This window comes from Peromyscus maniculatus, chromosome 7 (assembly GCF_049852395.1).
Source record: "Peromyscus maniculatus bairdii isolate BWxNUB_F1_BW_parent chromosome 7, HU_Pman_BW_mat_3.1, whole genome shotgun sequence".
NCBI classification, from domain to species: domain Eukaryota; kingdom Metazoa; phylum Chordata; class Mammalia; order Rodentia; family Cricetidae; genus Peromyscus; species Peromyscus maniculatus.
The window spans coordinates 11810138-11831469 of NC_134858.1; the positions used below are offsets into that span (position 1 = coordinate 11810138).

Here is a 21332-nt window from a genome sequence, read left to right on the forward strand (position 1 = left end):
GTTTTATACAAAGACTCAGTCACCACTAACAGGGAAAACAGGGCTGTATCGTGGTAGGTTTTCTTGGTTTCTGTACAAAGTGAGGCAGGACACCAAGTCCAAACACCATTAGGGTGAAAAACACCTGAACTTGGCAACTGTCTAGAATCGCACTTCACAGGCTGAAGCAGAATTGTCACAAATTCAAGGCCAACCTTCGATACAGAGTAAGATTGTGTCTTAAAACACAGAGCAAAAACTCACACCGAAAAGCAAGATCTGATGACCTCTTTCTGTGATAAAGTCAGACTCCTAGGAACCAGGAAGCATGGAGAGCAGGGTGGGCATGTCTGGAGTGGAAAAGCCACGTAAGTGGGAAAACAAGTGCTAGACCGCACCCATCTCCTTCTGCGCTCCCTGCTGAGGAACTTCTTAACCTGCTCCTATTGGCCCAGGTGAGGAGAGGGGCGTCACTTCCCAGACCCCCAAGAACCCCAGTGCTGGGGAGGACTGCTGCCTGTGGGTGATCTTGGTGAACTTCAGGGGAAGGGCCGGCTGTGCTCAGTGACTGTGTCAATGATGTGCTTCTTAGGTGGTTTTTAAAGAGACAGGCGTGGCTGATTTGATACAGCTTACATTCACAAAGTACTTGGAGATTTTAAACACCAAGTTAACATCAAAGATAGGATTTTTATTTTAAAAAGCAAATTCAAGCCCTTAAGTTAGTAATGTTTTCAGTTTAGCCGTATAAAAAATGTATTATTTTACATCTCCCCATACTGTATACTACAACTGTACATAAACTTTCCCCTTCCCAAGCACTCGTCACTTATAAAGTGAGGGTGCCAGCTGCTAACTTTTACACAGTGCTCCTGTGAAGGACTGGAGTGCCAGTACTTATATGGAAGACATCTCTCCTTTGTGCTTGTAACTGATCTGCAGACATCCAAGTCAATGTTTTTGGAACTTGTTCTGGAGAAAATCACAACAGACAGGGGCTCAGTGCAGACATGAGCAGCTCCATTTTATAAACAAAATTACGGCCCTCCATCTTGTTCCACTGAACCTCCTTGAATGGTCCACGGAGATGACTCCACTTGCTGTCCTGTAAAACATCACTTTTCGGAAGGTCTTTGCACTGGTTCCGGGGAAACTGGACCATAATCTTGCTGCCACTCTCAGGTCCGTTACGAACTATTGAGGAAACCAAACATCAGTACACATACTGCAACTCAGGAAGTGATGGAAAAACAAACTTCAATCTGGGAGCACAGAAACCTACCCAATCTCCTTAACAAGTGTTTCAGGAGCTGGCCGTGGCGGGGCACCCCACACACACACACCTGGTGGTGCACACCCCTAACCCTGGCATCTGGTTTGGCACACTCTGAGGCCTGGTACCCAGTGGTGCAGTCTGCAGGATCAGGAGTTCAAGGCTAGTTTTGGCTGCATAGTAAGTTCAAGGGCAGTGTGTCTCAGTTCCAAAATACTATATTTATTAATAATTTATGCATGTGTATGTATGAATGCATGTGTGTATGTATGTGTGAAAGTCAGAACACAGCTTTTTTTTTGGGGGGGGGAGATTTCGAGACAGGGTTTCTCTGTGTAGTTTTGGTGCCTGCCCTGGATCTCGTTCTGTAGACCCAGAAGACAACTTTCAATTGTTACCTCTGACCACCATGCGGTTCTTGGGATCAAAGAGGTCATCAAAGGCACATCATGGCAAGTGTCTTTACCTGCTACACCACCTTGTCTGACATCCAATGCCAAATTTTTGCTCACACTCTAAGATGATTTAAATATCTTTGAATTATTTGTTCTATAAAAATTAGACAAGATGTGCCAGGTGTGGTGACCTGCAATCCAAGCCCTCAAAGGCTGAGACAGGAAGACCAAGGCTGGCCTGGGCTACAAAGTAAATTCAATGCCAGCCTGAGCTACAAAGAGTTTGAAGCCAGCCTAAACTGCACACAAGACCTGGTCTCCCAGAAAAAGAAAAAAGTAAATAAAGGGAGAATGCTTGGTTTTAATGAAGTTTTAACTGATGCAGGTAAGAATTAAAAAATGGCCCCTTGAACTTCCCAATATTCTTAGTTATAAGAACAGAAGGCTTGCTTAGTAAGTTCTCACACACATTCTTTCCTCCCTCTGTCCCTCCCCCTACACACACACACACACACACACACACACACAAACACACACACACACACTCACTCACTCACTCACTCACACACACTCACTCACTCACACACACTCACTCACTCACACACACTCACTCTCCTGTCTGGAGTAACAAATAACATCAGATAACAGCAGTGTAAACATGTCAGCTCATCCCAGAGATAACATTAAAGCATAATGTTACAGAGCTGCCTCCCATTTGGAGCAGTGGGAAGTACCTGAAATAGCATAGTCACCACTTGGGGAGGCCACTGTGATGGCAGAGGCATTGCCAATGCTCTCTATGGGTCCGAGTCCCACGTGATTGCTGAAGCTGAGGACCTGCCAGCCCATAACCTTGGCAAGCTGCTGAACTGCATGCACCTGGTGCTGTGACATCTGTGAATGAGAAGATGGGACTGAATCATAGGCCCACTTTGGTGATCTGATGTAATTCTAAGTTTGTTGGGGTTCTCAACCTCTGGCCCAAAGTTGAGGACTTCTGTGACTACTAGAGGAGGGCAGATTCCCACCTTCCCTGCAGAAACTGCAGCTGCCTGGTACTGTCTCTCTGTGTCCACTGGCAGCTGGAGTGCAGACACCATTAGCTTACTATGTTCTCTGGCTTTAGTAACAGCAGCCATCTAAGGGGGGGGGGGGGGGCGGGTTACTTAATGCAGCCGGTAATGCAGAATGGTAAGGAACAGAGTGGGTCAGGTCTTGTCCTCCTGGCACTGTCCCTGTGAGGCTGGCTAGGTCAGTTGGACATCATAACAAAAAGCTGCTCATCAAGTGGCTTGTTCTACACGACAGCCCTCAAGGCCAGAAGACTACTGACCTCAGGCTCACATGATCAGCTGACCCATGGTAAACAGCATCCTCCCTGTTCTTCACTCTCATCCGGGTAGAATGCACTCTACCACCAACAGCGAAGGCAGCGGCACCACCACTACCCGCTTTCCCTGGTCCCTGTCCACTTGCAGACCTTGGTCTCTAGACACGCCATTCTCTGAGACACTCCAACACATCTGTGTGCACCCCAGTTAGCCAAACCCACTTAGGGTGTAACCAGCTAGGGCTAAGTTAGCCATGGCCCTCACAGATGCACCTCATTACCAGGCGTCACAGAGATAAATCCTCTATGAGAGTACTGCACCTGGAGGAACTTTAACATATTTTTTTCTTACTTTATGCAAATAATCATTATTTTACATTAGCATTAAAACCAACAACCTACATTTCTGCCACAGTTCATCACTGTACAAGGTAATCCCAAGCAAGAAGGCAAACCAAAGCCCTTACACTCCAGTGTCAGAACAAGCCTGGACTTTCTGTACTGCCCTTTCACAGGAGCAGCCCTCTCCAGGGCCAAAGACTCAACCGCTGCACTTGTTACTATGGATAATGGCTGCTGTAGTTGGCATCTGTCTTGTTCTCTCTGCTTTCCTTGGGCTAATACTTCCCCACCCCAGAGAGGTCCTATCCCCCGACAATCGTGAAACACAGAGACCCTGCTGGCTGCAGAACTGCACATCCTTCACTGCACCACAAAGAAGTGCAAATAAAACCAGGACAGAAGATGAACCAGAAGTGTGCAGTGGAAATAAGTGACAAGGTGGAAAAAATGGTTTCCCCTTCTGTAACCATGGCAGTACTGCTTGTCCAATGTGTTCGTTAAACAGTTAATGACAAGGGACTTGAGGCCTGAAGTGTGGCTGGGCATGTGCTGCACACTAGCAATTCCAGCAACCAGCAGGCAGAGGCTGGGGACCACTGGGCTGCACAACTCATTTCAGGCTGGCTGAGCCACAGTGAGACCCTATCTCAAAGAAATAAAACAACAAAATCTCCAACCCAAACAGCGTGCAGCATACCTGAGACAGAAGGAAATCCTGCAGCTCCTGCTCCTGATGAGACAACGTGATCACCCGTCCGTCTCTGTGCACAACTCGCACCTGCTCAACACCAATGTTCAACTGCAGCTGGATGGACCTGCAGACACACACTCCAGTCTGTACAATCGCAAGGCTCTTTACATCATGTTGACAGCATGGACAAAGACGGCAGCAGTTCTGACAACCTAAACTAACCTTTATGTTACCGAGAGGAGGGTGGTTTCTCAGCCTCCACCGAATGAGATCCAAGGCAGACTTCCTAGAAGTCTGCACCCAGCACTAGCTCCACAGCAGGCTAGTTGGAGTCATCATAGGACATGCCCACAGCAGCACACTTCATCCCCCAAATGGCAGGATATGTGGGACTGGCCCTGACTTAAGAAGTGAATAAGAGTTCTTGCAGCCAAGCCTGAGGACCTGAGTTCAATCCCAGGTACCCACATGATGGAAGGAGAGAACCAACTTCCACAGATTGTCCTTTACCTCTAGGCATGTACCATGGCATGCATACACGACAGTGCCCAAATAAGGAAATACATGAAAAACACACTCCCCTCAGTTCCTTCACATCACATACTTTTACTTTCTGTACTTCATCTCATGCTTGTTTATTGTTATTGAAAGTTAGTACCGCATGCAGATCTGCTGCTCCTCCCTCACAGGGGAGTGCTTTGCTCACAGTGGCCAGCTAGCTGTCTTAAGTTAGCATCTAAGCACTTGCAGAGCCTAGAGAGGCAGGATCAGGTCTCTCAGACCAACATAGGGGGTTGCAGCTGTACCTTTTTATTGCGGTTTTTAAAGACAGGATCTTGTTTTGTAAAGCCCAGGCTGGCCTTGACCTCACTGCAATCTTTCTGCCTCCACCTCTCAAGCTCTGGGATTACAGGTGTATACCACCACACCCAGTTGGGGATCAAACAGAAAACACACTTCTTTTTGTTGCAATGTTGGGAATGGAACCCAGGGCCTTGAACGCACCAAACAAGCATTCTGAGCCATACACCTTATCAAGCATCTGCCTAAGAATGCCAGGACAAGGACTGTGCTGCTCTTCACAGACACACAATGGTCAACCTGGTTGAGAGGCACAATTATCAACTCATGCACCAGAACCAAGGGCAACGCCAAGTCGGGAGAGAACTACAAACTCAGACTGCCCTGAGCAGACAATGCTGAGTGCAGACTCGGATGGCCAAACTCACGCCTGACACACTAGACGTGTACAGCCTCTAGACAAGAACCGACACAGGCTCGTCTCAGCAAGTGAGGTAGCTTTCTACTCAATGCTAGGGCTCATTTTCCACTTTAAAACCTAGGCATGTTTGACTGGGAGCCCACAGGCTGCATGTGGCTAAGGAGAGCTATGAATATGGCCCACCACAAAGCTGCAAACACGAGAGTTTATGTGTTTTTAAAAAAGATCTGTATGTGTAGGTAACATATGTGCAGGCACCCCTGGAGGTCAGAAGGGAATCTAAGATTCCCTGGAGCTAGAAGTACAGACAGTTGTGAGTCACCTGATGTGGGTGCTAGGGACAGAACTCAGGTCCCCTGGAAGAGCACTGAGCCATCTCTCCAGCCTCTTACCTCTTGTTTTTGCAAATACTTTACAGGTGATATAATTTATGGGAACTCCATGACAACTAGCAAATAACCTGAGGCTTTATAGAGTCCCTTGGAGAAAGACACAGCCAGACCTCAGCAGCGACCTGTGTGATGTGCTGGTGACACTTACTTGCATATTTGTTCATAACCTTGAGATGTGATTAAAACTTTGACACTAGACTCATAAACGTCATTGATGTTTGACCAGTGGGCCTGGATCTGGGGATCTTCAATACGACTTGCCAAGCTGTCAATCGTTGCAGCTGTTCTTTAAAAGGAAAATTAAAAAATTAAAATCATCATATACATGAGAGCATCAATTTTACAAAAACCTAAGCATTTTCATTTCTGCTTACTTTTTGATCATATCAGCATCTAGAAGGTGAAGCTTCTGGAGACATGAGCTGATTCTGGGAGCCCCTGCACACACACTGCTCTGTTGGTCCCAGTTTTGCACCGTAACACACACACACCACCTCTCATTATCCTGACGGGCTGGTTCCTTTACGACTCCATTCATCCTGTCCTGCTCATGAAAGCTTATCACATACAGTAAGATACTTCCTAGGTTCCCAGGTACTAATCTGTCACGCACCATTCACAGGTATGCCTGATCTCTGGCAACAAGTGACTTGGGACACACCCAGACCTGTTATTAAAATCATAATCAAGGCAAACCAGAGCCTTGAGCACAATCCAAACATACTGGATGCAGCTCAGTGGCAGAGGCTTGCCTACCAAGTGCTAGCTGCCAAGCTTGATCCATACCCCCCCCCCACCAGCCACTAACTGGGGAAATAAATCATGGAATATGTATCTAATGCTATGTTAACAGCTACTAAAATATCTTTGAGAAACACTTAATGAAAGAAAAATGTATAATAGTAATGATTAAATGATTCTAAATGTTTTTGTTTTAAGAGATAGAGAGAGCAGGAGCGCGCACAGGCCTATGAAGAGGAGGCAGGAGGAAAGCACACCCGAGTCCAGCCAAGGTCTACATAAGCCGCTATCTTACTGGGCCTATGGTGTAGGCTAGTGGGAGAGTACTTGCCCAGCACACACAGGCTGATCCAGCACTGCAAAACAAAACAAAAAAGTAACGGGACTGGCTGGGCATGGTGGTATACACTTTTAATGCCAGAACTCAGGAGATAGAAGTAGGTGGAGCTCTGTGAGTCCAAGGCCAGCCTGGTCTACAAAGCAAGTTCTGCAAGAGCTCCATAGACTAAGATCCTGTCTCAAAAACAAAACAAAACAAAACAAAACAAAACAAAACAAAACAAAAAAACCACCACCACCACCAACAAAAATCACAACTCATTCACTGCACACACATATAAAACATCACCAGCACATTAATGATCCTCAGGTGTGGCAGCATGCATACAAGTACCCTCCACACTACACATTTTGTACATATTTCAAGGAATATTTACTTCATGGTCAATGAGAAAAATGTAAGACTAACAACATATTCATATCAATACCATCTATCACTGAAATCCATAAAGGAAAGCAGTACCTTAGACACAGCACTTTAATGTTTCTAAGATACATCTGCACAAGTTACTCAGTTTGTCCCAAGCCCAGGCTTTTATTTACACCCACAGTGAAGCAGGAATAAACGGAGGGCCTTGGACACTAAGGGCATGTCAGTGATTAGACTGGTCTTAAACCCATCCCCACCTTCCTTCTGCTGCATCACAGCACTCTAAAACCTCTTCCTAATTTAGCTGACTAGAAGCTGAAGGATCCATGTTTTCATTCCGGCTGGGACCATACGCAAACGTCCTAATAAACCATTGTAAAGAATGGAATCTGCCTCCAGGGGAAGACCAGCCCTTGTCTCTCTCCAGAAAGGTTAATCTGGTGGGGTGAGGCGGGGACCTAGCTCATAGATCACCCCTAGGAAGTGAAGCAGGCACCTTAAGATAACGCGTGCTTTTCTTTCCCAGAAGGTCTTCCCCCCCGTACAGTCGCAGGAGCCACTACACAGTGTGAGGGTTGGCTGGGTCTGCCTAGCCTGTTCCTGCCTGACTCGGAACGACAGAACTATTTCTTTTTCTTCTCTTTTCCTTGGGTGCTGGCAAGAGCTCAGGTCGTGTTTTTAGCTCCCTAACAACTGCCTTGGGCTTCTCTGCTCTTCTGCTAAAGCTCCCACCTTCCACTGCCTCAGCTCAGGCTGCACTCCATGGTTCCTTCTGGGCAGCTGGGAGACTCACGGCTTTCGTGTGTGTGTGTGTGTGTGTGTGTGTGTGTGTGTGTGTGTGTGGTGTCCCTTTTAAACTCTAATAAACTGTTTTAATCTTAAGAGGGGACCCTGATTCCCAGATACCACTAGATGGCTCTGCTAGGTCCCCTCAAGATTTATTCTGGTAATCTTTCCTGATGTTTAACTTACTTTAAAAAACAAACAAAAAAAACCCCAAAAAAACCACGATTTATTTATTTACTTATTTTTACCTATATGTATGTCTGTGTGAAAATGCTGGATCCCCTGGAACTGGAGACACAGACAGTTGTGAGCTACCATGTGGGTGCTGGGAATTGAACGTGGGTCCTCTGGAAGAGCAGCTAGTGCTCTTATTAACAGCTGAGGCATCTCTCCAGCCCTCCTGCCATTTACTATTTTGATTGACAGAGAAAATAAACCTGTTCCTGCACCCCTAGATAGCATCACCATGACAACTGGGAAGAAGACACTGAAAATCAAGACATCCATCAGCAATATCACCTATTCACTGACAATGCCACAGACCTTCCAAGGCAAGATTATCAAGTGGAAACAGACCCTCCTCCCCCACCAGCTACGGTAACGATGGAGAGGGCAGCCTCAACAAGATGCCCTCCCTCTCATGACGCCCGCTATCCTGCAAATACTGAGCATGGAAGACGGATAACAAAGCCGGCGTGGCAGCGCGCGCCTTTGGTGCCACACACAGGCAGAGGCTGCAGACCTGTCAGTTCAAGGCCAGGTCTACAGTGAAACCCTTCTCAGAAAGACAAGGCTGTTTGGGCTTACACAACCTTGGGCTGTTATCTTTAGCTGGGTAACCTTGAGCAAACTGACTAAATTATCAAAGCCTCAACCAGCTCATCAGTGAAAATGGCTTTAATGCTATTTGCCCCCAGTAACAATTAAATCAACATGTGAGAATAAGGCCTCAAGGATGAGCTGCCAAACAAAACACAAAGCCAGGAGAAAAGTTGTTTTCCTGGCTATCAGCCAACTGTTAGCACCAGTTCAGGGTAGTATTAAAATCAGAGCATTCAGCCAGGCGGTGGTGGTGCACACCTTTAATCCCAGCACTCAGGAGGCAGAGGCAGGCGGATCTCTGTGAGTTCAAGGCCAGCCTGGGCTACAAAGAGTGAGTTCTAGGGAAGGCTCCAAAACTACACAGAGAAACCCTGTCTCAAACAAACAAACAAACAAAGCATTCAGCTAGCCGGGAGGACCCAGTCCATCACCATAACCTTACTCTCAGCCGCTTTCTCCCTGCAGGAAAAAGGAAATTTACATACACTCAAAATGAGCACACATTAGAGAGAGCAGGAAAAGGACCAATGTCAGAGAAAAGCAGTAATTTCTTCATTCTTACCTGTTCCTCAGAAAAATATGCTTGGCTTGTTTGATGATTTTTTCTAGGAGTCCTTCTGTGGACTGTATTGAATTAATTTCATTTTTATCGAAAGCTTGAGGACCTGAAAGTCTCATTCTCTTGTGGCCAAAAGGAGCACTTGCTGGGTGAGGCATCACGACGGAACTCAAGGTCTGTTTGTGAAACTGACAAAAAAGCCACTTTAATAACCAGTACCTATGTAATAAGCGTGACAAAAATGTTTAATCAAAGCTTGGCTCAAACTTTTTGAAATAATGAAAGTAATGAATTAAAAAGTAATCTTGCCAGACGTAGTAGCAATGCTTTTAATTTCAGTACTCAGGGGGCAGATGCCAGCCTGGTCTACATGGTTGGTACAGGTTAGCCAGGACTACACAGTGAGACCCTGCCTCCAAATCATCGTCATCATCTTCTTGATGCAGAGATAAATGCACTGAGTGGCCATGGGCATGACTCAAGTCTATAAAGAGGAGGGCTCCTTTGAGCTGTCATTTTTGTCTTGAAAGTTTTAAATTACAAAGCATTCTTCATTAAGTCTCATATCATGATCAGATTAACTGTCCTAGACTATCTGGTAGAACCCAGGAAACATGTAATACTGAGACTGAACTGAGAGCATCACCCATACTAAGCAAATGCCCAACCCTGAGTGAAACCCTCAGTCTGAAAACCTTTTAAAAACACAGGCTTGTCACCATTATGACCAACGGAACGCCACCTTGGGAGTTGGGGGTAGGGAGGTGGGAGGCTGGAATATATTCATCTATAGAGATTCTCAAAACAGGGCATTTCCGTGCAGCTCAGGCCTCCCCACCACGGCCACCCTTTCTCTGTCCAGTGGCACATGCTTCCCATGGTAACTCCAGAACGTGCTGTACATCCCTAGTGCTACAAGCTATCCTGCGAGCAAGGCCCATGCACTGTGTCTCTGAATCCCTTGGCACACAGCAGCAGGCCTTTCCACACTGCAGCAGGTTGCCGGCAGCGGCGGAGGCTGTGCACTGCTCAGCCGTGCTCACACTGTTACCTCTCTGATCAGCAGGTGCAGGTTGTGCTCCAGAACATAGAGGTGGTCCTCCGGACCCGGCTTCTCGGTGGCGCATTTCTGGGACTTCTTGTCATTTGAGGAGTGGCACAGGGAAATGGACAACTGCAAGCCTGTGTGGAGAGAGGCAGGACAGATGCAGAGCCAAGCACTGGACACCGAGACCAACTTCACAAAGGACAATCAGGCAATGCGCCTGACTCAAGACTCTCTCCAACTGCTTCATGTGAGCACCTCTACTCCACTGACCCTTACTTAACATGGTAAACTGCCACAGGCTGGACACTCATTCCAGACTATAATGTGGTGCTGCTCCTGAGTGAGCTGAAGACTGGGGGAAATCAACTCTTGTTTTCACAAACACACCATCTTAAAAACAAGCTTGTCTGGGTCTGTTTCAATATGCAGTTAGTACCTGGTTTTAACAGGCTCTCCTCCTGTTCCCAAAAGTAAAAGGGAAAAAATTGTTCATGTCTAACCCTAAACAAGTGGTTCTCAACTTCCTAACGCTTTAACCCTTTAATTCAGTTCCTCGTGTTGTGCTGAGCCCCAACCATAAAATGATTGAGTTGTTACTTTATAACCGTAATTCTGGTAGGAGTTGTAACAGAAATACCTGATATGTAGCCCCAGAGGGTCACGACCCACAGGTTGAGAACCACTGCCTAAACCACGAGCACAGCTATGACAACTGATTTCTAAGTTAAGCCCGTTTGCTTCTGAACAAAAATCTCATGTCTACAAATTAGAAGTAGTTTTGCAAAGTATTTTTCAGTTGGAACCTCATTTAGAATAGGCAGTATCCTTGAAATAAAATGCCACCTGACAGCAGCTACTGAACTACAGCAACTACCACAGCACCACACATTTTTAAACACCATCTGTGAAAGCCAAGATGCCCCCGTCAGGACACAGAACAGAATGGGCGGCACTGCTGGCCCACAGCATTACTGGATACACAGCACAGCCTGTTCCTGCAGCTCTCTCACAGCGCGCGCGCGCACACACACACACACACACACACACACACACACACACACACACACACACACACACCATAAAGTCCTGTTTACAGGCCTCAGCAGGCTGGCTGCTCTTACTTGGGAAGGGCTGAGAGATGATCTGGTTTTTCACCACAATGTGAGGGATCTGAGACTTAATCTGAACGGCTTCCCGAGAAAGCTGTGCAAAAATTTCTTTACAAAGGAGGACGTTTTGTGCTGCTTCTAATTTCGTCTGCCAATGTGGGGAACCTGGAAGACAGAAGGCATGTATAATCCCAGTGTCCAGCCAGATTATGTACACAGTGCACAAATAATAACATGACTTCATAATCAAGGTTCGGAATACTGGTATAGTCTTTTCTCCAACATAAAATCTCACTTAACTTTTTCTGACAATTTGACAGATGCAAACAAACTTCTGTTCGTTTTCACCACTGTCTCCCTTACCCCTTTCCTCTCCTACTCTACCTCTTCGTCCAAAGACCCCCCCTTGTGCGTGTGCGAGAGAGAGAGAGAGAGAGAGAGACAGACAGACAGACAGACAGACAGACAGACAGAGACAAAGACAATACAGACAGACAGTTTGTGAGCATGAGATTAGATTATTTACAGGAACGAGATTGAGATTATTGTGCATGAGATTATCTACAGGAATGTAGGCAACTAATCAGTGGCTACAATGTAGAGGCTAGAGGTTCTTGTATACACAGATAAGCACTGGAGAACCCAGAAAAAGTAAACACCCAGGCTTATCTCTTCAAAGGGAGGATATGTTTACCATGTCTTCCTCCCAGGATACTGGATAAGGATGCACTTTAAAACCTGTGATCCTTCGCTGTCTATAGAGACAAGCTTCACACACATTCCCCAGAATTTATGTTTTATTTGTCGCAGACCTTTCCCTTTATATCCTGAGCAATGCTTCTAAGTCCCTTAATCCCATTAAGGATCGTGACAATGTCACATGTACTTTACAACAGCCTAAGTGACTTCTATGTTATCATAGGACCAGGCCAAATCCTGAACTCACACGGACGTTACGTTCACTTCAGTCATTCTCCCTAGACCTTGATCTTGAGCACTGTCTCTGAGTCAACAGAACATTTTTAGGGAAGAAGCCAGATGTACTTTGTAAAGAGTTTCAATGTAAACATGACCTAAGCTTTGTTGTATACACAGGACTGAGTTAATTGTTATCAAAACTTTTTTTCCAAAATTGTGCTGTGCTTAAATATGGCTAAAATAAATGACCTGGTGTCAGACTCTAGAAGTCTGAACCAGTGACAGCTGACTAAGATGCACAGTGATGATTAAGATGCACAGTGATGACTAAGATGCACAATGATGACTAAGATGAACAGTGATGACTAAGATGCACAGTGATGACTAAGATGCACAGTGATGACTAAGATGCACAGTGATGACTAAGATGAACAGTGATGGCTGACTAAGATGCACAGTGATGACTAAGATGCACAGTGATGGCTGACTAAGATGCACAGTGATGACTAAGATGCACAGTGATGACTGACTTAGATAAGTCAGTGATGGCTAAGTCAAGATGAACTGGTAATGGCTAAGATGTGCCAGTGATGCTGACTAAGTCAATATGAACCAGGTTTCATATTTACCTCACCTGGATCATTTTGCTGCTGGCTGTGAAGACTGCAGAGACCCTAAACCACACCACAGAGGAAAAGGCTGCCCCTTGCCTAGAAACATCAGCTGCCTAGAGTCCCTCGGTAAGGGTCGGGGCCTCCCGAGCCCCTTGGCCATCCACAGTAAAATGGTGAGGGCCTGGTCTTGTACTAATCCGCAGCAGGTTACCACAGCCACGGAGAGCACCTGTGGAACGGGTGTGTCATACCCAGAACACACTGCTTCACAGCCCTCCTCCCCACCTCTGGCTCCTACGTTCTTTCTGTCTCTACTTTCATGTTATTCCCTGAGCCCTGGGTGGGTTGAAATCTTACTTCTTTTACAATCTACAAAAACACACAGCTCTTCACTAGCGATTTACTCATAACTTATAAGAAGTTCACTTCCAGAAGCAATCATGGCTCTTACCTCCTGCAATTCCAGGACACAAGAGGCTGAGGCAGAGGATTATGAGTTTAAAGTCAAAGATTACCTCGAAAAGCCAGAACAGATGACAGTTCTTTGAGAAACCCATGCCCATGCTCTGGGTGCCTTTCTGAGCGCCCCTCCTTCTCTCAACCCTCAATGCTTAAACCGTCTTCAATAACCACCAACTCTGCTTTTAAAGATGGACTTCCTACTGTTTTCACAGCGCAGGTCTCTTTTCCTCTCTCTCTGTTTGGCTTACTGACTATAAGAGTATAGAGTGGAGGTCGGACGCCATGACATACCTGGCTTGGATTTGGGCAATGGTCTCTTAAAAAGGTTGACTGTGCCAAGATCACCAATGTCTGGAGCCTGTTTCTGAATAGAAACCTAGACAACATGAAAAATGTTAGCAAAGTTGCTTCTGGGTAATTGGCAAGAAATGGCTTGGTAAAGATTCTAATCAGTACCTTGATGTATGCAGACCCCTCTAAATCACTAGGAATCTGGACATCCAGAGGACAGTAATCTTCTGGTATCTTTTTATCCAAATCAATGTCTGTATTCTTAATCACTTCAAAGGTGCCATGATGGGGAAAGAGAGAACCTAATTGGGTATTAAAGATGAAAACAATTAATACAGCACATTAACTGAACACAAACTGTCAAGTATAGCACATCACACCCACATCACTAAAGCATGAATTCTTTCCACTGGAAATGTGTATGTGCAGAGAGAGGAGACACTGCTGAGCCAAACCAAAAGAGGAAGTGGACGAGAGGTAGAGGCAGGTAATCTACACAGTGTGAGGCCAGCCTGGGCTACACAGTGAATTCTAGGCCAGCCAGAGCTATACAATGAGATCGGATGTCAAAATAAAACCAAAAGACAGCAACAAAATAATACTACGCAAGCATGGTGGTGACCTCCACAAGCCACACACTGTAACTAATGGAGCGTTGATAAAATGAACATGCCTCTACGAGTACATTCCTTAGACCTGAGTTCAGCATCAGAAGGACAGACCAACAGTGCTTACAGTACTATTTCCAGCCAGTTCCTCTACTTTTATGTGAAGCACCTCTGTGCAGGTCAGAAGTCTAAGTAACTGCTACATTATGAGTGGATGGTTAGGTCCAATGCCTGTCTAACAAGGGAAGACAGTCAGGATCTTCTTGCAGTTAAAGAATGCAACTAAATTCTTCTATAATCTCAAAGGACCACCACAAAGAAAAATTAAATATTTGCCCATAATTGTTTTGGGAGAAAGAACTTACAAGTCTAAAAGCAGAAAGCCCCGATTCATCTTGCAGTAGAATTCACATCAGTGTAGGAGCCTGACTCTGGCACAAGGACTCTGGTACACTTCTACTACTGTTCTCAAGCATCCCAGCAGGAATGCCTGGTCATCTCCCACTGAGCTCTGAACCTTAAACAGCCCATCCTTGAATGTATCTAAAAGGTTTTCAAACTGATGGTAGGTTGTTTATTATAGGACTACAGTAAGACTGGTCTGTGTGGGGTTTTAAAGATAGGGTCTCACGTAGGCAAAGCTTGCCTTGAACTGTTGACCCTCCCACTCAGCCTTCAAGTGTTAGGACTCCAGGTGTTTGACACCAGGCCCTGCCAAGAATGTTTTGGCTTAGAGGTAAAGAAATTAAATTCCACTGTACAACAGGGAGCTGAGAAATGATCACGACAGGAGGCTGGAAGACATCATAGTTTACCCCCTTTGCTCACACAAAGCAGTTTCTAGGGTCAGAATCTGTACCCGCACTTCTGTAGCTCAGGTCGCCCAGGATCTTATCTCCAACCTTCCTCAGTTTCCAGTGCTGCCGTAGCCTCAAGAGTTCAGAGTTGAAGTCTCGCTGGAGCTTGTTCTCCTGGTTCTCAGTCACGGACTTGGTCAGTCTTTCTGCCCCCTTCAGCAGGATCTGAGCTGCTCCGGCAAGGGACTTCTTCTTAGAGATCAGCTGCAGTGTCTGAGGACTCTACCAAAAAGAAGTCAGCATCTTCCCTATCCAAAACTGGAGTTCCAAATTATTTTAGATAACTTTAAAACTGCATCTCTTCTCAAGCAGGAAGTCCGTAATGAAAACAGGGAGGAAGAGGGTGACAGCCAGCAACGGGCTTGCCGTGCCAGCACGAGGGCCTGCTGAGTTCCAGCCCCAGCACCCACACAGAGCCCGGGGCAGCCACACGCACCTGTGACCCCCGTCCCAGGGAGGAAGGACAATTCCGGAGGCTTGGAATTGTCAGTCTAGCCAGTCTAGCCAACTGGTGAATTTTACATTCGGAAAGAGAAGCTGACTCAAAGATAGAGTAATTCAGAGAGCAACTGAGGCAGACACCCAAAGTAACCTCTGTCCTCTCCACCCTTCCACACACGCGCGCACACACAAGTACATACACAAATGAATAACTGTAGAGGAAGACAGGTGGGTGGTAAAGTGACATACACCAAGACTCTGAAAACACTTTCCCATGCAAACCTTCTTTAAAACAGAACTAACCTGTTTCTTGGCCAAGTTACAAAAAGACCTTAAGTCAAAACTGCCACAGTGGCCTAGAAACTAAACTCAGCAATGCACCACCCAGGGCAGAGCTAAGCAGGGCCCTGTCCTTATTCACCATCCCAGCCCTACCCCGTTCATATCTTTCTGTGGCCCTCACACTTCACAGTAAATCCCAAATCCCTGCTTAGATACAACCTAGGCATAGAAACCACCACCTACACGGCACACATCAATGCCCAGCTTACAATAAACGACTATGACGGGGTAGGTACCTCCTGGGAACACACTTTAAACCTACTAAAGTACTTCTGAAATTGTGACTGGCTTCAGTCATACAGCACTACACTCACTGACTGAAGATGTTGAAAACTGACCTCAGATTGTGGATACCACAACAACCAAGTGGTAAGTCTAATAAGTGCAAGTTTTCTGACTGTAGAAATGTATCAAAAAACAAAGCAAAAAGACACAGGTAAGTTTTATAGAAAGGCCACAGTCTTCTATGACCAGACTGCTCTGAATACCCCCAACCTCAGCTGACTTTAGAAGCTAGCTAAGCTGGGTGAGGCTGGCTAATACTCGGATGGGAGAGAGACCATATCACTCTGTTCCTACTTAAAGGAGCCTGACTCAAAGATGCTCCTCATCTGTGAAGCACTCAGTCCTTACATCTTCATGGGGACTTAATTTTTCTCTTTCTTAGTAATAATGTTACTCTATTATGTGAGCATGTGTGTCTGTGCATATGAAGAGGTCACAGGAGTGTCTGATCTCCTGGAGCTGGAGCTGCAGGCAGTTGTGAGCTGTCTGATATGGTCGCTAAGACTGAACTCTGGTCATCTGCAACAATATGTGCTCTTAATCATTAAGCCAGCTCGTGGATTTCATTTTTCAAGAAAATAAAATGCATACAACCAAATGTTGGTCCCAGGACTTAAGAGAAGCTGTTTGGTTAAGGCCACATGTACCTGTTTGGGAGGAAGCGCATCCTGAGAGACGGGGTCCAGAGTCATGAACTTTTTGTCCCTGACAATACTGAGAACATCGTAGAGTACACACATCTCCGTGAGGGCACTTCGCAAATTGTTCCTCACTGAGTCCCAAGGCCACAGAGAAGGTTGGAATTTTACCAGCCCTGAAAAACAGAAAGGAAAAACAGAAACATTTTACTAGTTATATTGAATAAAAGAAGGCAGTTTAATTAGAGGTTTTAACAGTATGAAAAGGGAGCTGGAGAGACGCTCAGCAATTAAGAGCACTGGCTGCTCTTCCAGAGCACCTGGGTTCAATTCCCAGCACCCACATAGTAGCTCACAGCTGTCTGTACCTCCAGTTCCAGGGGACCTGACACCTTCTCACCAATGCACATAAATGAATTTAAATAAATTATTATAATTTTTTAATTTATGAAAAGGAGAACCAGGTTTTCTTCCAAACCATCCCTTTTATCTCCTCCTCACCACCCTATCTTGAGCTGTTTAACATTTAACACAGCATTCCTTCTATGGCAAAACAAATGCAATCTAATTTCCACAGGCCAAATCTGTCATTATGTTTTCGGTAGACACTCAAATATCTTTTTGAAGCTAGGGCTTCATTCATGCCATACAAGCTCTGAACTGTAAACAACCTGCTCCCTTCCAGCATTAGAACTTGAATCACTGTAGTGGGTTTCTAAACTGTAAAAAAACAGGCAAAGCCTCAAATGGCCTTCAACACCAGCATTGCTATTGGCTGCAAGAGCATATTTTCCTTTTAATCAATGTTTAATACACGCTCACTCCACAGAATTCAAGCTAAAAGCATCAGGGAGTGAAAGTGAGTTTTCCTTTATTCCCAGGTCTGAGCATCCTCCCTTCTGAGACATACCCATTATTAACAGTGGAGATAAAACCTTCCAAAGGTTTTTCCGCTAATTTACACACATACGTTCCTATTCTCCTGCTACTTGCCCTTTCCTTCATTCGCTGTGTCCTAGAGACCCCTCACACCAGTACATAGGACCCATTCATTCTTTCACACACCCTAGGACAGCAGATCTCAACCTCCCTAACACTGCGACCCTTTAATACAGTTCCTCATGTTGTGGTGACCCCCAACCATAAAATTACTTTTGGTACTACTTGATAACTGTAATTTCACTACTGTTACGAGTCATAATGTATGTATCTGGTAAATGACCAAGGAGGTCACAACCCTGAGAACCGCTGCCACAGAACATTTGGAAACCTGGAGGCGTGTCACATTTAAGCACTCCTACTTAATAGACAGGTCAAGCTCTTCTAATGATGTCAGTACTGTAATTCAATATATACTTGTGCTATATAGTTCTTTCTGTAAGTGGGGGATTTAATGGATCAAATGGATCAACTGCTGAGCTGATCTACCTTTCAAAACACAAGCCAATAACAATGTTTTAATTTTCTACCAACTTTATGAAAAATTACATTTAATTTTTTATTTACTTATTGAGACGGTGTTTCACTATTAGCTCAGACTGTTGTGACCATTTAGAAATCTGCCTCTTCCTGGTGAGGGCTAGGAATGCCTGTATTACCACACTCTACACGAACATCTCCACTTCTACCGATCCTGTCGCATCACTAAATCACGAACTGTGGTTTCAAAAAAAAAAAAAAATCTTCTGATAATGAGGAGAATCTAAAACCCAGTCTGGTTGCTTCTCCAAATTCCTCTTTGAGTTTTGTTTCATGTAATTCATTCACTTCAAAGCTTCTGAGGTCATCTTTAAGAATCACCTGTCTCACCACCGACAGCACTCGGGAGGCAGAGCCAGGCGGATCTCTGGGAATTCGAGGCCAGCCTGGGCTACCAAGTGAGTTAGGAAAAGGCGCAAAGCTACACAGAGAAACCCTGTCTCGAAAAACCAAAAAAAAAAAAAAAAAAAAAGAATCACCTGTCTCCACCAAAATTCCCGCAAAGCTTTCAGCTGTTCTAACAATCAATATAGCAGTTTCTCAGAAAACTGGGAACTGATCAACCTGAAGACCCAGCTCTACCACCCCTGGGCATATACTAAAGACACCGTATCTTATCACAAGGGCATACTTGTTCAGCCTTAATATGAGGGCTTTTGCCTTGTTTTATTTTATCTTCTTTTGTTGTGTTTGGGTGTTTTCTCTTGGAGACTTGCTCTTTTCTGCACGTAGATGGAGGGGGAGTGGACCTGGGCAAAAGGGGAGGTTGAGGGTTGGCGGAACTGGAGGGAGGGGAAATTATCTTTGAGATGTATTGTATGAAAGAATAATCTATATTCAATAATAATAATAATAATAATAATAATAATAATAATGAATATCTAAATTTGTCCAAAAAAAAAAAAAAAAGCCGAATGCTTCTCCTGGCCTGCTACGCTGTACACGACCTGAGTCCAGACTAGGTCGGCCTTCGCATTGCCTTAACACATCTCTACAGTGACGGCTGCTACTCATCACCTACATGCAGAGAAGCACCGTGACAGGCTCAAGGCCGCCTAGCTCTTCACCACAAGACGCACTTTACCCCTCGGGAAGACCCTCGGGGCAGAGAACACCTCACCCTCCTCGTCGTCCTGCTCGGCCCCGGCGCCCGCCCAGTCCTGCGCGTCGCCGTCGGGCCCCGCCGCCTCGTCCTCCTCGGAGCCCGAGCCCTGGCTGAAGTCGATGCGCTGCGCCAGGCGCGCCAGGTTCTGGGACATGGACAGCGGCTGCAGGTACGTCTCGGTGCCATCGAGGCCCACCTCCTGCACTTGCTTCTCGCAGGCCGACTCGATGCTGATGCGCACGGCTCGCACGCCCGACATGCTGGCAGTGGCCTGCCGGCAGCACGGCGGAGACGCAGTAACAAGGAGGGACGCGGAGCCTGCACGCCACACTCCCCGAAAGCCGGCGGCTGCCGCCCAGACGGAAGCCAACCGCTCACCACCACCCCACAATGCTCCGCGTCGCGCGGAACACTTTGAGCAGGCGTGGAGGTCCAGCTGCTCGGACACTTCCGGTGTGCTGCACAAGGGAGCCGGAAGCTTCCGGTCGACGGAGATGGAGCCGCCGCGGTAGGGTGGGCTGGTCTGGAAGTATCTCCGTTAGTTGGTTAACTGGCAGCTTGGTTTTTGAAATAGCTTCTTTCCTACTGACTTGATTAACTTGTTAGCTGGTTATTGAGACGCGCGGCTCCCTTGTTAGCGGGTTAATCATTTGATTAGTTTGTTTTTTTATACAAGCAGCTCCCCCCACCCCACCCCCATTCAGTCTAGGACACCAGTCCATGAGATGCGTCCACCCATCTTCCGGGTAGGTTTTCACTTCCCAGTTAAACTTCTCAGGGAACATCCTTACAGACACACCCAGCGGTGTTTCCTCTAGGTGATTTTACGTTCAGTGAGGTTGACGGTGAAGATGTATGCACCATTACAAGTAAGTGCTTTATGTAAGCAGTCACAAAAACACTGTAGATGGGAATTTAACTCTCAGTGAGCATCTCTCTTGTTGATGGAGCTGCCTCCAGAAAGGGCTGAGTCAAAGTTAGCAAGATTTACCCTCCAGGCTGCACCATCTGTCTTAACACCCCGAGGACACCTACACAAAAGATAGCAACTGATTGTCTTGGCCCTGTTCTCGCAGCCTGGGTCAGGACTTTGTGCAGTCACAAACCTGAATTAATCATTTTCACTTGGCCAGAGAGGGCGCGCTTACCCTGGTGGAGGGACCACTGTGGTAGGTGATTAATGACAAAATGGAGGGTCGTTGTGCGGTCTCTGCAGCCACCTCACACATGTGGCATACACTCGGACACACACGTGGGAGCCCCAGGCCTCAGCAGAAGTACAGCCACAGCAAAGAGGCCTGAACAGAAGGCCTCCCCCGCCCCCTCCCCACACACTCTCAACTGCCCCTGACCTTTGCCCTAGTTACAGAGAGAACTGGAACACCTCCCCCCCACCCCCACCCCTCCAGGGAAGGGCCAGTCAGAAGCAGACAAGCAGCTCTAGGTGTTCCTCCGCTGAGACTAAAATGTTACAATTCCCTAGACCAAGAGAGCCAGTCAGCTCAGTCCAGATACCCCTAACCAGGCCTTGAGCCAATCCCAGGTCTGTAACTAGGGAGTCTTGGAGTCCCCCAACCCCCTTGCCTAGCCACTATAAAAACCCTCAACCTGTGCTACCTGAAGTCTCTCCCGCAGAGAGGCCTGAGTTAACTCCAATTAAAGACTCTTTGATTTTTGTATCAAATTTGGTCTTCTTGGTGGTCTTTTGGGAATCTGGACTTTGGATACGGGGACACACACACACACACACACACACACACACACACACACACACACGACACGTCATTAGTGAAACAAATGGCTGTTATTGGCCCAAAGGTCCCTTCTCGGACTGTATAAGCAGGCTGCTCCTCAGAGGGTCTGTCAGGAGGCTCTTTCCTGTCCTGCTCCTCAG

The 21332-nt window shown here is 46.3% G+C and overlaps 1 protein-coding gene across 3 annotated transcripts; it reads right to left on the reverse strand.

Annotated features, from left to right (window-relative positions):
• Window positions 1-649: 649 nt before the first annotated feature.
• Window positions 650-20787, reverse strand: Med17 (mediator complex subunit 17). Of its 3 annotated transcripts, none has more exons than XM_076575693.1 (12): window positions 20587-20787; window positions 16864-17030; window positions 15151-15370; window positions 13849-13985; window positions 13684-13768; window positions 11411-11563; window positions 10293-10423; window positions 9245-9429; window positions 5773-5910; window positions 4017-4134; window positions 2382-2541; window positions 650-1173 (listed from the first exon to the last, which is right to left on the reverse strand). In XM_076575693.1, exons 2-12 carry the CDS (start codon window positions 16954-16956, stop codon window positions 962-964), a joined length of 1632 nt encoding a protein of 543 aa, XP_076431808.1. In that variant the 5' UTR covers window positions 16957-17030; window positions 20587-20787; the 3' UTR covers window positions 650-961. The 3 variants fall into 3 exon arrangements, with proteins under 3 accessions (XP_076431808.1, XP_006990591.1, XP_076431807.1); XM_006990529.4 differs by lacking the exon at window positions 20587-20787 and adding an exon at window positions 19454-19889; XM_076575692.1 differs by lacking the exons at window positions 13684-13768; window positions 13849-13985; window positions 20587-20787 and adding an exon at window positions 19454-19836.
• Between the last annotated feature and the right edge of the window lie 545 nt (window positions 20788-21332).